Raw genomic sequence first — 14575 nt, 5'->3', positions numbered from 1 at the left:
ACCCTGATGTTGGGGCTCTTGCCTGATGGTAGTTAAGGTGCCCTTGGTGTTATGAGTGTAGTATGGGTGCAAGGCAGGAGATGTAGGTGCTGTGGCTGGCAAATGCTGCAGGGCTCCGTAACCAGGCCAGTTGTAGAAAATAGACTCTCTTTAAAGTCTCTCTTTACTAAAGTGCAGAATGGGAATTGTAGTACATCCAACAATACCAAAACTCAGTTCCAAACAATTCACAGTGCAAGTCTTCCCTAATAGCAATTTATGGATATAAACAATGATGGGATTGTAGTACTCCTTCCCTATATACTATCTCTCTCTGCAGAATCTAAAGCTGGTAGTATGGTTCTTGCTAAACTTGGGGGGTACATGATTAAGATGAGGTTGGCCAAACCATGTCAAAGTGTAGAATAGTGTATTAGCAATGTTCCTCTCTCTGCAGTAAAGTCTTTATCGGCCTTAGGCTGCTTTCACATTGTCAGTGTTTGGTCAGTGACTTCCATCAGTGAGTGTGAGCCAAAACCAGGAGGTTTTGGCTCACAGATATAAGGTATAATGGAAAGATTTGCCCCTGGTCTGTGGTTTTGACCCGTACTTGGTTTTAGCTCACAATTGCAGCACGCCAGACCTGCAGGGTATAGCGAAGTGAGGTCACGGTTATGGGCAATCGAGGGTTGCTCACTGTATTGGAGGAGAACCCTGGGCAGGCATGCGGCAGTGAAGGAGAGGTAGACACATGTTCCTCTGGGGCACACTCTGTATGTAGGGACCAGGCCTGATGGTGGTTGAGGTGCCCTGGATGTTACAGGTATTTTGAGTGCCTGGGGCAAGGTCCGTTTTGGATTCGTGACGCCAGTGCCTGTAATGGTGGCACACCGATTTATAGTAGTAATAAGTGAGGTACACAGGTGGTATAGTGAACCAAACATTGCTTTACTTAACAGTCCAACTTTGTACATCAAGATAGTAATGCAGTCCTTTACATCACAAGCTTCATAAGCAGGCTTATTTCACAAGATGGCAGGTATTGATCATGCAAGATACTCACAGGGTAAATCCACAACACACTCAGAATCAGGTTGTACCTTTCCTCGGAAATAGTGTACACTGTTCTTTTAGAACTCCTGTCTGGTTTCAATCCCAAGGCCCGGATGCCTAAATGCTGGCTTAAATCCTTGGTAAATATATATCTTCCTCCCGTATTAATCCTTGCTTTGCTTTATAGTTCCTCTGCCTATTAGTGTACTTATCTTGGCTGGAAATATCCTTACTTGGCTTGAGAATGACTGCAGGTTTCTCCCAGGAGGTTCTGTCCTGCTACTGGGGTGACTTCTGAGCTAACTAAGGCTCTCTTGATCTTCAGGTAGGCTAGGGTTCTTCACTAGCCTCCTGGTCATAGCTAGCAGCCAGGGCTATCAAGCTGCATGTCAGGAGGAGGCCCTCATCATATCTCTGGCTGGTGCCTTCTTACTTCTGTCTCCACAGACTCCTGACTCTGAACTACCTCTCCCTGTCTGGGCCTGGACATTTATACTAGGGGCTCCCTATCTTCCTCTAGTGTCTAGGATGTCTAACTACACCCTAACTAGGCCTGCTAAGCATTTACACAGGGGAACATTGCACATAAAAACACATTAGAAAATACATTAAATGCATAGTTAAACATAACATTTCTGTTCCTTGTGAGTAGGAGTACACGCACACCAATTGACCCTTGTGTAGTGCCCACGCCTATCTAGTGGGACACTACACAATCACTAATGAAAATCACTGACCAATTACTGACTGTCTGAATAAGGCCTTAAACAGTGAATACCTTACTGACTGACCCCGATGCTCGGCCATGTGTTCTGGGCCTTCTAGTTCTTCCTTTTCTCACTCTGGAGTGCTGTAAAGTAGAGATGGCTTTATTGATACAGATATCTCAGAGATAGTGGTTCTCTGGGACTAGTTCATCCAAGGAGTGAGCACATGCAGCTCCTCTCTCTTTCTCAGCTGACCCTAGCTTCACACACTAAAACTAGGGGCGGTCCTAGGACCATCTCTTAGCTTCCTACAAGGGAAGAGTCAGGATTGTTAATCCTGACCTATCCATAAAAAACTATTTGTGTACAATACATCAGAATATTACATAGAACCAAATAACAAGAAACAATTTTGCAAGTTCCCTATTCTGGGGGGCTGCGCCTGCATTTATGGTGGGGCATGTGGCTGGTACTATGTATGATAGAGGTGCATTGTATAAGTAGCTCATTTGGAAGCTCCTTACGGGGGCATGCTGCTGGCACTTTGTATAGCCATATACATATATTTTATACAGTCTTATCATATTCCCATGAACTCAAGATCAGTTTTATTCACAGAAGTGTTCCTTTTATTCTCCAGGAAGAAAGCCTGTGAGATCTGAGACCAGGCACAAACACAAAAACCAGTAGGTAATGTAGTAACTCAATCCACAACCAGCTTGATTGTGTATGTAACCAAGCAACCAGCCTTCAAACTCTGCAGGACAAGCACCGTGTGAGAGCAAATGCTGTCCTGCTACCACACACCCATTACTGCTCATACCCTGAACCTTCTAAGATCTTCTCAGGGTAAGTCATATCCATCTGGTCATGTTTGCTAAGCTTCATGGATAGTATAGGAAAGTAGTATGGGGAACTTCAAGAAGCATTCTGTGTTTGCATTGTAGTGTATAAAATGCCTTTCTATATATATATGCATATAGTATGTTTGCTTACAGCCGCATTTATGGTTCAGCCATAGTTATGAGAGTTGCTAATACCTATAACAGAATACTTCACGTGTGGTCGCCTCTCCGGTTCCAGGCTCAAACATGGCTGTAACTTTGATCTATTTTGTTTGTGGTTGACATCTCTTCTTGCTTCACTCCTTGATCCTATAACATATTCCCTGCATTCTTCAGGTTTAGCAGATCAGAGATGTAGTAAAACTGATGACTATGTAGTATTGCCATGTCCTCTACTTGAGAAACAAACATATGAATGTCACTTTGTAACCCCGTTTCATAATACATTATATACTGTATAAATATGACCATAAAAGCTGAGTAACTTTGTAAATTCATCGCTTTACTTATTTCTCACTGATTTCGAGTTCCTTTATTTTAGCCAGTGACATATTCATAAATCTGGTAGCATCTATTGGAAACAGCCAACAAGCTTGATGATTAACGCATCCTTAGGGCTCATTTACATGGGCTGATACACAGGGCGATAATTGGAGAAAAAATCGTTGGTTCTCAGTCATTGCCCACTCTTTAAAGTTGCATTCACATACAGTAATCATCCCTTCTGTATGGGCAGGGGCTGTCTGGGAACTTAAAGTGGCACCGTGTTGTAGGCAGGTCCAGATTAACAGAAGGCGGGCAACACAAGTAGGTAGGGTCACTACTACCATAGCACAATATACCATCCTAGCACAACCAAATAACACAGTGTAGCACAATATACTGCCCCAAAAGCTTTCCCTCTGTGGTGACCATCAATAGCTACCATCTTCTGTCCTCCTCCTCCAGTTGTCTATGGAGCAGGGGGCTTAGGAGGTGAGATGCGGCCACAGCAGTTGAATATAGGAGGACATGTGCGGTTGCTGGCTGGATACATGGGTACCTGATTCTAACAGCATTAATTACCTCTGATAGCTCATTATGTACCCGGTCAGCGGCAGAGAAGGGACTTGGGTGGCCCCCTGGGGCATCGGCCCACCGGGAGATTTCCCTGTAGGGTCTATGGGCAATCCGCCCCAGTGTATGGGGATGTAAAGTCATTACTGCGATCATTGATCCCCATACAGATTCATTGTTTGGTGTCAGCATATCCATTTATACAGGGCAATGAGCAATAATTTTATGTGCCACATAAACACCATTTGTTTGGTGATCAACAGGACATTTGCACTGGGCAATTATTTGGAAAGAGCATTCATAAAACTGTTCGTTCACAATAATTGGCCCGATCATCTGTCCATTTAAATAGATACAACATTGATGACTTATCCTGAGGATTGGTCATCAATATTGTAATCCTGAAAAAAATACACAGGCGATCTATAGATGTGCCAGATTTATCATACAAACTGATCCACTGTGATGACTCTGGTGCGTTTAAAGACTCCATGTGTAGATGTCTACACCACCTAACTAATGATAAATCTGGACCTTTGAGCCAACAAGAAATGATGGAGATTTTAGTGTTGAGGAATGCAGAATTGTAATTGCAATTCACAGTTTTAATATTAATACTAATGCATACTGCGCATGCATAACGTCTCCCTCCAATCTTTAATTTCGACCTAGGCAGTAGCAGGCCAATACGCATTTTATGAATCTTTTAGGGATCATGTCATTAAAAAGATGAAATGTTTCACATCTTTTCTAGTGTGCCGTAGATCTAATGTCATCCATGATGCTGAAAACAGGACCTCTGTATTTCTACGACCAGGTACGTTTCATGCACACCTGCCTATATATCAGTTCCTTGTGTCCTCATCCGGTTTAAAAATACCTAAAATGTATTTCACATTGGCTGAGTTGGAGGGAGAGGCCAATAGTTAATTGCACTGAGGATAGGCCATCAATATTGTGAAGCTAGCCCCTTTGAACCAGATTAACAAATATGTGAAATGATAACATATACATTGTGACTGGGTCTAAGAAAGCATGTTAGGACAAAGGCTCCTAGGATTTACCTAACCACTTAACTGGAATTGCCAGGACCTGTTTGATCAGAAATAGTGGGGGTGTTTAACTGCATTTACCAGCAATGTCAGCAGTATTTGATACAAGGATTTAGAGGGATTATCTCATCCTATGAGAAAATGATGCACTTAAATGTCAGATATTTCTTCCTTTATTTACTGTATAGCCAAAATGGATTGTTTAGGAGTTTATGATATAGCCCTTCATTTCACACTGCTGGATTCCAAACTTTCAAAGTTTGCAAACCTACATGATCTCATGATTTTTTTTTTTTGTCATATTATACTAATACACGCATTATATCATAACAGTAAAGACACATTTCCATACCCAGATGTAAAAATGATAAATAAGACTAAAATTTTAGGGGTTTTCCGGTAGTAAAGTATAGGTCATCGATAACTGATTGGTGGGGGTCTGACTCCCAGCACTCCCAATGATCATAGTAACATAGTAACATAGTACATAAGTACATAAGGCCGAAAAAAGACATTTGTCCATCCAGTTCGGCCTGTTACCCTGCAAGTTGATCCAGAGGAAGGCAAAAAAAAAAACTGTGAGGTAGAAGCCAATTTTCCTCACTTTAGGGGAATAAAAAATTCCTTCGCGATTCCAATCTGAATAGCTCCCTCGATCAACGACCCCTCTCTAGTAGCTATAGCCTGTAATATTATTACACTCCAGAAATACATCCAGGCCCCTCTTGAATTCCTTTATTGTACTCACCATCACCACCTCCTCAGGCAGAGAGTTCCATAGTCTCACTGCTCTTACCGTAAAGAATCCTTTTCTATGTTTGTGTACAAACCTTCTTTCCTCCAGACGCAGAGGATGTCCCCTCGTCACAGTCCTGGGGAAATATAGATGATGGGATAGATCTCTGTACTGACCCCTGATATATTTATACATAGTTATTAGATCTCCCCTCAGTCGTCTTTTTTTCTAAAGTGAATAACCCTAATTTTGATAATCTTTCAGGGTACTGTAGTTGCCCCATTCCAGTTATTACTTTAGTTGCCCTGCTCTGAACCCTCTCCAGCTCTGCTATGTCTGCCTTGTTCACAGGAGCCCAGAACTGTACACAGTACTCCATGTGTGGTCTGACTAATGATTTGTAAAGTGGTAGGAATATGTTCTCATCACAGGCATCTATGCCCCTTTTGATGCAACCCATTATCTTATTGGCCTTGGCAGCAGCTGCCTGACACTGGTTTTTGCAGCTTAGTTTGCTGTTTATTAAAATTCCCAGATCCTTTTTCATGTCAGTGTTACCGAGTGTTTTACCATTTAGTATGTACGGGTGACTTGCATAATTCCTTCCCATGTGCATAACCTTACATTTGTCAGTGTTAAACCTCATCTGCCACTTCTCTGCCCAAGCCTCCAGTCTATCCAGATCAGATGTTTGAAGAGGCTGCAATGCTCCATTGGGGGCCGCGGCCTTCTCCTAGGCCAGTAAGTCAAGTTCATTGGTCACATGGCCTATATGCAGCTCAGTCCCTTTCAAGTGAATGGGTCTGGGCTGCAATACCAAGCAAAGCCACTATGCAATGTACAGCTGTGGCCTTTTCAAACAGCTGATTGGGGGGTGTCAGGAGTTAGACCCCCATTGGCCTGATATTGATGACCTATCCTAAGGTCATCAGTGTCTTTTCTGCTGCAGCTCAGGGGGCGTGTCTCAGCTCTCCCTATCACAGTTCAGGAGGCAGAGGAAGGATGAAACTGAGCATGTGTGGCCATCTCAGTGAGCTGGACAAAGAAATAAGAAAAAGAACAAACCTCAGGTGGCGCTATACAGATACATTTTATTGAATAACTCAGTGGTTATGCAAAACATTTAATTACACACAATTATAAATGTATTCAGATCCAGGTGCTGGTTTGAAAACTGTCGAATATTTTTCGTGGAACAACCCCTTTAATTGGTTTAGCACCTAACACTGATATGCACTAATGTTTTACTATACTAAATATTCCAAAGCATTATATGTGCAATCAACAAATCTTAGCTTCAACTCCCCTAGTGGGACTAAAATCAAGTGCAGAATAAAGTCTAATAATAAATGAGTATGGGAGTAAAAGCCCAATGTACCCCTAGTGGTGAAGGCAGCTGTGGCAAACCAAGCATGTCCTCTGCAGTGGCTCTATGATGTCAATTTGCCTTAATCTGTGTGTGCTAGGAATTTAGAACTGTGAATCAATAAAATTAGGCCTCATGCACACAACCGTTTTTATTTCCGTTTACGTTCCGTATACGGTACCATTCATTTCAATGGGTCCGCAAAAAAAACTGAATGTACTCCATATGCATTCTGTTTCCGTATTTCCGTTCAAAGATAGAACATGTCCTATTATTGTCTGCATAACGGACAAGGATAGTACTGTCCTATCAGGTGCCAGCTGTTCCGTTCCGGAATGCACACGGACGTCATCCGTATTTTTGATGGATCCGTTTTTTGTGGACCGCAAAATACTGAAAAATCCATACAGTCGTGTGCAATAGGCCATAGAAAAATTTTCTGATCCAGGTGCTGGTTTGAAAAATGAAGAATATGTTTTGTGACACAAGCCATTTAGATGATGTGGTATTATGTATTAGTGATATATGGCTGTCATCTTCAAATGCTTGAGTTGTATTCCAGTTGAAAACAAAGACAATTAAAAGAATGAAGAAAGTGCCAGAGGAATTACCGTCAGATATGAAGTACCTGAACATCAATCCACGTCTTGCAAGCTTCATTAACAGGTATAGTAAAATTCTTACCTTTCTGTAGTTCTCATAACTGCCTAGCACCCCTCTAGGCACACCAGATATCTGAGATTTTTTTGTGTTTTACACCAGCCTGAACAAAAATAAAAAAGGGATTTCTGCTCAAGCTGAAAAGAAGCATGTGATATCACCTAAAGAAGAGAAGCAGCATAAAGAGAAGTATACCGTGCTACCGGAGATTGGCGCACCTAGCTTTGTCAAGAATGGGGGAGACATCCATAACCAGAAGCTCAGTCAGGGCGTCCATGATGAGGACCAGTTCATGAACCCATTTGAAGACTATAAATATGTTGCTCCAACTTTGCTTTATGAGCTTGGGAAGCTATTGCGTTTCTTCTCACGGTATGAGATTGTTTTCCCTCAAGGTGTGGTGAATGTGCTGAACTATAGTTGGAAGGAGCTTATTGAAGGAGCAGTTTACCCAAAAAAGCAGTGGCAATCACTGACGTCCAAGAAGACAGTAGACACAAGTGAACAATCAGCTGCAGAGGAGAGTGAGTACAAAACCCCTGCCAACCTGGAGAGTGGAGACAATATCAAGAATAATAAAAATAAAGCCAACACTACACTACTGGAGGGCAGCAAGGATAAAGCGGGACAAGAACTTAGCCACATGAAGCCTGCAGGAAACAAATGTACGTGTATCACCTGTCAGTACTAGTGGATCACACCAATGTTTCATTTTGTATGGAATCTACATGTTTAGGGAGTTGTCTGATGTAACAAAAAGTAACGGTTGTGTCCCAGAGTGAAACTAAGAAGGAATGATCACACAAACTACTGTATTTACACAAAAACTCTGCATTAATATAAAATCAATGCAGGTCAGTGAGTGGCGATAATGTTGATTGGCACTTGTAGGCAATTTGCCTATGTAAAAGGACCCTAAGGACCCATTTACATAGGGCAATGCACAGGTCAAGGATCAAAAACGAACTGTTTATTCATGGTTATTGCTTAATTGTTTAACTGCAGTAAAGCTGCATTTATATACAGCAATCATCTCCTCTGTATGGGGATGAATGATCGCTACTACGCTAATACAGATTCCTTGATTGTCAGTAGCACATCCCAATTTATACAGTGTGATGCACTGATGGCAAAAAACAATTTTGTTGCATACAAATGTGATCACCTGACAGTCAAGCATTTGCTCATTCATCAGCAACACCTTTACACAGGACAATTATGAGGAATGAGCCCTCATATGAACAATTGTCCCCAATAATGGTTCCAATTTCAGCCTGTGTAAAAGGATCCTAATCCCATTATGTTTCTACCACAGGCAGCACAGCTGAATATGCACTAATATTTGTGGTCATCCACTGATTTCAGTGGACACCTGTGGTTTTCTAGCATGGCTCTTGGCTCTGCCTAACAATGGGAACCCATTCTATTAGCTCAGTATGCTGTACTAGGGAGATTAAAATGGGTTGGTTTAAAGGGAATCTGTCACCCCGATGTTTGGTTATTATTTACTGTAGTACTGCAGATATGGAGTCCATATCACAATTTTTTTTTTTTCTACTGCCCCTGGGGACGCTGTCAGTAGTCAAAGCTGCACTGAAATACATGGTCAGGACTGCTGAGCTGTTCTAACATAATGGAGAGGACTCAGTACAGGTCTAAGTGCTGATAGTGGTGGAACGGGGAGGGGGGTTAGTAGGAAAACAGAAAACTCCATATCTGCGGTACTACTCATGCACTACTGTAGCAGAGTGACAGATTCCCTTTAAATCGCCAGTCTCCTTAAGAGTCTCTTGTTCTCTTGTCTAGTTGTCAAAATTGTAACAGCCCTTCTTTAGTTTAACCTGTCTCTGGGAAGCAGGGTTACAACCAATTTCATCACGATTAGAGCTGTCAAATGGGTTATAATCCAGTTATCCAAGACTCCTGGGCATCTAATCTGACTCTATGAATAGGTCTTTTATCTTCATATTTATAAGAATGCTTTAATTTCCGAGCAATATGTTTAATTGCTTTTCATATAATGCTCATTTGTACCCGCTTTTAGAATGATAATTTGCTTTTTTCTCTTTGTCTAGCCCCTCAGAACTTTGCAGCCCATTTACCAGTTACCATCAGTTTCTCAATGTCATCTAGAGTATGTGAAGACAAAGGTAGACATTAATCCTGTATGCAGGGGCGGATTGGCCATAGACCTTACAGGGAAATTTCCCGGTGCGCCGATGTCCTAGGGGGCCGCCTGGACCCTCCTCACGGCTGGCCAGTGGAAGTTTTTGGGAATGTATTTTGTGCTGCTGGCAGTATTTTGTGATGGACGGTGGTATTTGGCTCTGTTGGGGTGGAATAATGTGCCACAATATGGTATAGCTGGCTACTTGTGTTGGCCCTGCCTTCCATCAATTTGGACCCGACTACAAAATGGGGCCACTTTTAGTATTTTTTCCAGGGCCACTTTAAGTTCCCAGTCCGCCCCTGCCTGTATAGTTCTTGATGATGATAATAATAATGATAATAAGAATAATATGATCATACAAGTAGAATACTTTGAAGGTCACCCAAACTGTTATAGAGTAAATGTAGATTTTGACCATTTAGTGATAAGCCATAGTATTCTCAAATGAAATGGTGATGTATTGTCTAAGTCTGGCATTGCACCCACATGTTAAAGAGGTTGTCTCATGACAGAAACAACCGTCCATATGTCCTGTTGGGGAATATGAGCTTCACAGAGCGGATTCTGCGCTCAGGACATCCCTCTAGGTACCAGAACTCTGTCTCCCTTATACAAAGAGTACATTTATTAAGACCGGCGTTTTAGATTCCGGTCTTAATAAGGCCCTGCGCTGGTGGTGGATCTGCCGAAGTTATGTAGAGGCGCCGGACACTTCTAAATGTAAGACAGCTTCTTAGCTGTTTTACATTTAGACCATTTTCTATGCCTAAAACAGGCAAAGAAAATGAAATGAGAGGGGCCTGCCGACCCGTCCTCTTCCACGCCATGCCCACTTTTTTAGACCTGGCATGAGTGGGAAAAAGTTGCAGATTGTTGCACAAGAACCTCTGAACCTCAATCTGCTCCCGGAATATGCCTAATATAAATGACCCCCTTTGCCTTTGTGAGAAAACCCCTTTAAAATGCATAAGTACTTTCTGTTCTTTTCAGACATATTAACAGTCTTATCAGTACTTGCACTTTTTCTGCAAAATCCAGAACACATCATGACCATGAACCATGTATAATATACACAGTGCACCCTATGACGATGCAACATTCAAGAACTTTGACATGGTGGAAATGCAGGAGAGCTCCATATATGTGTATGTTATGCAGTTTATCCACAATTCACAATTAATGGTTATGATTACTACAACTATAGTAAATCACGAAAAAGAGTCCTCATCGTAGCCCAAGGCTTTCTGTCATTTCCTTCTATAATCCATTTTCCAGTTGAGTCCAAGGTGGTTTTAGGTGCAACTACTATTCTTTGTAATAGCTCCACTTGTTCATTAAACATCAGTTTTTCATGTCTGATTCAGGATGGGTTTCACAAACAAATGAATCCAAATCTGAGGATATGGAGTGGAAAAGATTGATTTCCTGGGCCCTAGAGAGACTGCAGCTTGCACAGATCCAAATGTAAGGCCTATCATATAATAAATGATATGGGTGTTATAGAGAAATGATGGCAGCTTAGAAGGACCTTTCATGTATGAATTTAGTGGTAACATGTTTAATAGAGTCTTAGTAGACCACTCTTGTGGTTTTAAAGGTTGAGATACAAGCAGGGGCGTAGCTAATGGCTCATGGGCCCTGGTGCAAGAGTTCAGCTTGGGGCCCCCCTTCTCACAGTGCTTTGTGGCCTGGGGCAGGAAGCACATAGCCTTCATGCTGCCCGAGGCAAAAATTGAAACGCACCCCCTTGAGCCAGAGGTGTAACTTGACTAGCATGCACTTTCTATAATACTGGTGTCTTCTTATGCACCACAAGGGTCTTTGGGCCCCCTCAGGCTCCTGGGCCCGGTAGCGACAGCTACCTCTGCACCCCCTATAGCTACGCCCCTGGATACAAGGAATGAACACAACCCATTTACTTGGTATCACCCGAAAAAATGATGCGGGTCCTTGGATGTGTCCTGTGAGCTGCATGGAGTCTGTCACCAGGAAATTCCCTGTTAGGGCTCATGCACACGACCGTGGTTTTGGTCCGCATCCGATCTACATTTTTTGTGGATTAGATGCAGACCCATCTCAATGGGGCCAAAAAGATGCAGACAGCACAGCCATGTGCTGTCTGCATTCATAAGTCCACTCCGCAGCACCGCAAAAAAATAGAACATTTCCTATTGTTGTCCGTTTTGCGGACAAGGATAGGACATTTCTGAAGGAGTAAAAAAAAAAAGTGGCAGGATCTCGGCCGGTATCCGTGTTTTGCGGATCTGCAATTTGGGACCGTATAAACAGCTATGGCCATGTGCATGAGCCATTAAAGGGAATCTGTCAGCTCATACTCCGATATATATCCATCTGACATAGGTGATGTGCGCTGGTCAGTACATTCTAGTGCTCTTGTTCCCATCGCGATCTGTGCCCCCAGAAATCTGCCCGGCGACCTCCATCCATGTACTGTGCGTGCACTGAACGCAGGGGCACATTGGCCATAGACCTTACAGGGAAATTTCCCAATGGGCCGATGCCCAGGGGATAACCTGAGCCCTCCTCGCGGCCGGCCATCGGAAGTTTTTGGGGATGTATTTTTGTGCTGCTGGCAGTATTTTGTGATGGACTGTGGTATTTGGCTCTGTTGGGCTGGTATAATGTGCCACAATATGGTATTGTTGGCCCTGCCTTCCCTCAATTTGGACCCGACTACAAAATGGGGCCACTTTTAGTATTTTTCCCAGGGCCACTTTAAGTTCCCAGTCCGCCCCTGGCTGAACGCACTGCTGGGAGACTTCAGGGCCAGGCGTGGGTATGTCTTCACTGTCTGACCCCGTCAGTCAAAGAAGTAGGGGTCATGCCCTGAAAGAGAATGGGCAGAGCCTCATGGTGCAATAAGGTGCAACGGCAATCCCACCTTTGCACTAAAGGGTTAATTTGCATGACATTAAAAGACTGATTTCTCGCAATGAGTGGCACAGATCATACATTAGAATGAACAGACCAGCTCACATCTTCCAGGTGAGATAGATATCTATCAATGCATAAGGGCTCGTTCACACAAATGTTTTTTGTGTTCCGTAAACGGGCCATTTTTGCATTCCGAATATGGTCCGTATACGGAACCATTCATTTCAATTGGTCGGCAAAAGATGCGGACAGCACTCCATGTTATGAGACATGTCCTATTCTTGTCCGTTTTGCGGACAAGAATAGGCATCTCTATAATGGTCCTCCTGTTCTGTTCCGCAAATTGCGGAAGGCACATGGGCGGCATCCGTGTTTTGCGGAACGCAAAAAACGACATGGTCGTGTGAACAATCCCTAAGTTGACAGATACCCTTTAAATTCACTGTTAGGGTTCATTTACACATCCGTAGAATGGGTCCGGATCCGTTCCGTAACGTTGCAGAACGAATCCGGACCCATTCATTCCCTATGGGGCCGGAAGAGATGCGGACAGCACACAGTGTGCTGTCCGCATCTGCATTTTCGGAGCGTGGTCCCGATCTTCCGGACCGCGGCTCCCGAAAAAAATAGAACATGTTCTATTCTTGTCCGCAATTGCAATTTGCGGATCCGCAATACACTACGGATGTGTGAATGGACCCTTGGACCCTTTTTTTCCGTTTAGTTTTTTGCGTTCTGTATACCGACCGTATACGGAACCATTCATTTCAATGGATCCGCAAAAAAAATAGAAGGTACTCTGTATGTCTTCTGTTTCCATATTTGCGTTCCGTTCAAAGATAGAACATGTCCTATTAGACAAGGATTGTACTGTTCTATGAGGGGCCAGCTGTTCCGTTCCGCAAAAAACGGAATGCACGCGGACGTCATCCGTATTTTTTGAGGATGTTTTTTGTGGACTGCAAAATACTGAAAAAGCCATACGGTTGGGTGCAAGAGGCCTTAAGCTGATGCTAATGCACAAGTAAGTGGTCCATATTGAGGTTGATAAAGTTGAGAAAAACATTACCTTGTTTAGTCCTCAGTTAAAGGGAGTCTGTCACCAAGAAATTTACTGATAATCCAGGCCTTGTAGAGCAAGCTCGGCTGAAAATGATGATACCTTTCACTTAGCGATCTGTTGCTTCATTCTGGAGAAAATGAGCAGTTAAGCGCAGCGAGGGCAGAAAGAAGAAAGAAGCAACAGATAGACTCTCTCTAACTGAGCAGTATTAAACATAATGTTGTTCTCATGAACCTTGTCAACCTCATTTATGAAAGCTATAACTGACTTGAGCTTTGACTTGTTTCATAGTTCTGTGTTGTATGGTCATGTTCTGATCTTACTTTACTTTTTTCACAGAAACAAGCAGTTATCAGAGTTACATGAGAAAGGATTCTGTAAACCAGTTATCCTCCGGTACTATGAAAATACTAAAAAAGATTCATTCATAAAGCAAAAGAAGCACTGTAAGCCTCCAGTACATGTGCTGACAAATGGAAAACCACATATCCCAGACATCATACGGGAAAATTCTTCTTTGCGCAAACTCCATTATGCACTCATTGATGGTTCTGCAATGGTTTAATATCCTCTCAATGTGAATACTGGGTTCTAATGAACATGTATGGTCTAGTGTGGCTACATATGCTGAAATCATATAATGGGGCCATGGAGCAGGTGTGGACCCACTGTGTCACTGTACATATTTGCCTTGGGACTATTTCTTAAGGCGTTATCTAAGTAGCGCCCTGGTCTTCACACGTTATCTCCTATACATAGAGATGGACAATGCAGCAGGGGAACCACCAGGCTGCTACCTCTTGAAGTAGTCTCTGTTTACTGACAGCTTACCCAGGTGGGTCCAGAGACACTGGTGTGTTGCACCAAGGGGGCAGGGTGAGGTCATGGGAGGCAGATTTCGTACAATCCAGTAAACTGGCAAGTCATGACAGGCAGCAAGGGGTGAATACAGGAGTCAGGCATATGTCAGGCCAGGCAGCAGAGGGTCAAATC

The 14575-nt window shown here is 43.0% G+C and overlaps 1 protein-coding gene across 1 annotated transcript; it reads left to right on the top strand.

Annotated features, from left to right (window-relative positions):
* Positions 1–2518: 2518 nt before the first annotated feature.
* On the top strand, positions 2519–14147 carry LOC120984482. Its single transcript, XM_040413386.1, has 7 exons — positions 2519–2588; positions 4395–4457; positions 7357–7460; positions 7557–8119; positions 9530–9604; positions 10989–11088; positions 13922–14147. Exons 2-7 carry the CDS (start codon positions 4410–4412, stop codon positions 14145–14147), a joined length of 1116 nt encoding a protein of 371 aa, XP_040269320.1. The 5' UTR covers positions 2519–2588; positions 4395–4409.
* The last annotated feature ends 428 nt before the right edge of the window (positions 14148–14575 follow it).

Source organism: Bufo bufo, chromosome 1 (genome assembly GCF_905171765.1).
Source record: "Bufo bufo chromosome 1, aBufBuf1.1, whole genome shotgun sequence".
NCBI lineage: Eukaryota > Metazoa > Chordata > Amphibia > Anura > Bufonidae > Bufo > Bufo bufo.
This window is presented reverse-complemented; position numbering and strand designations above follow the sequence as displayed.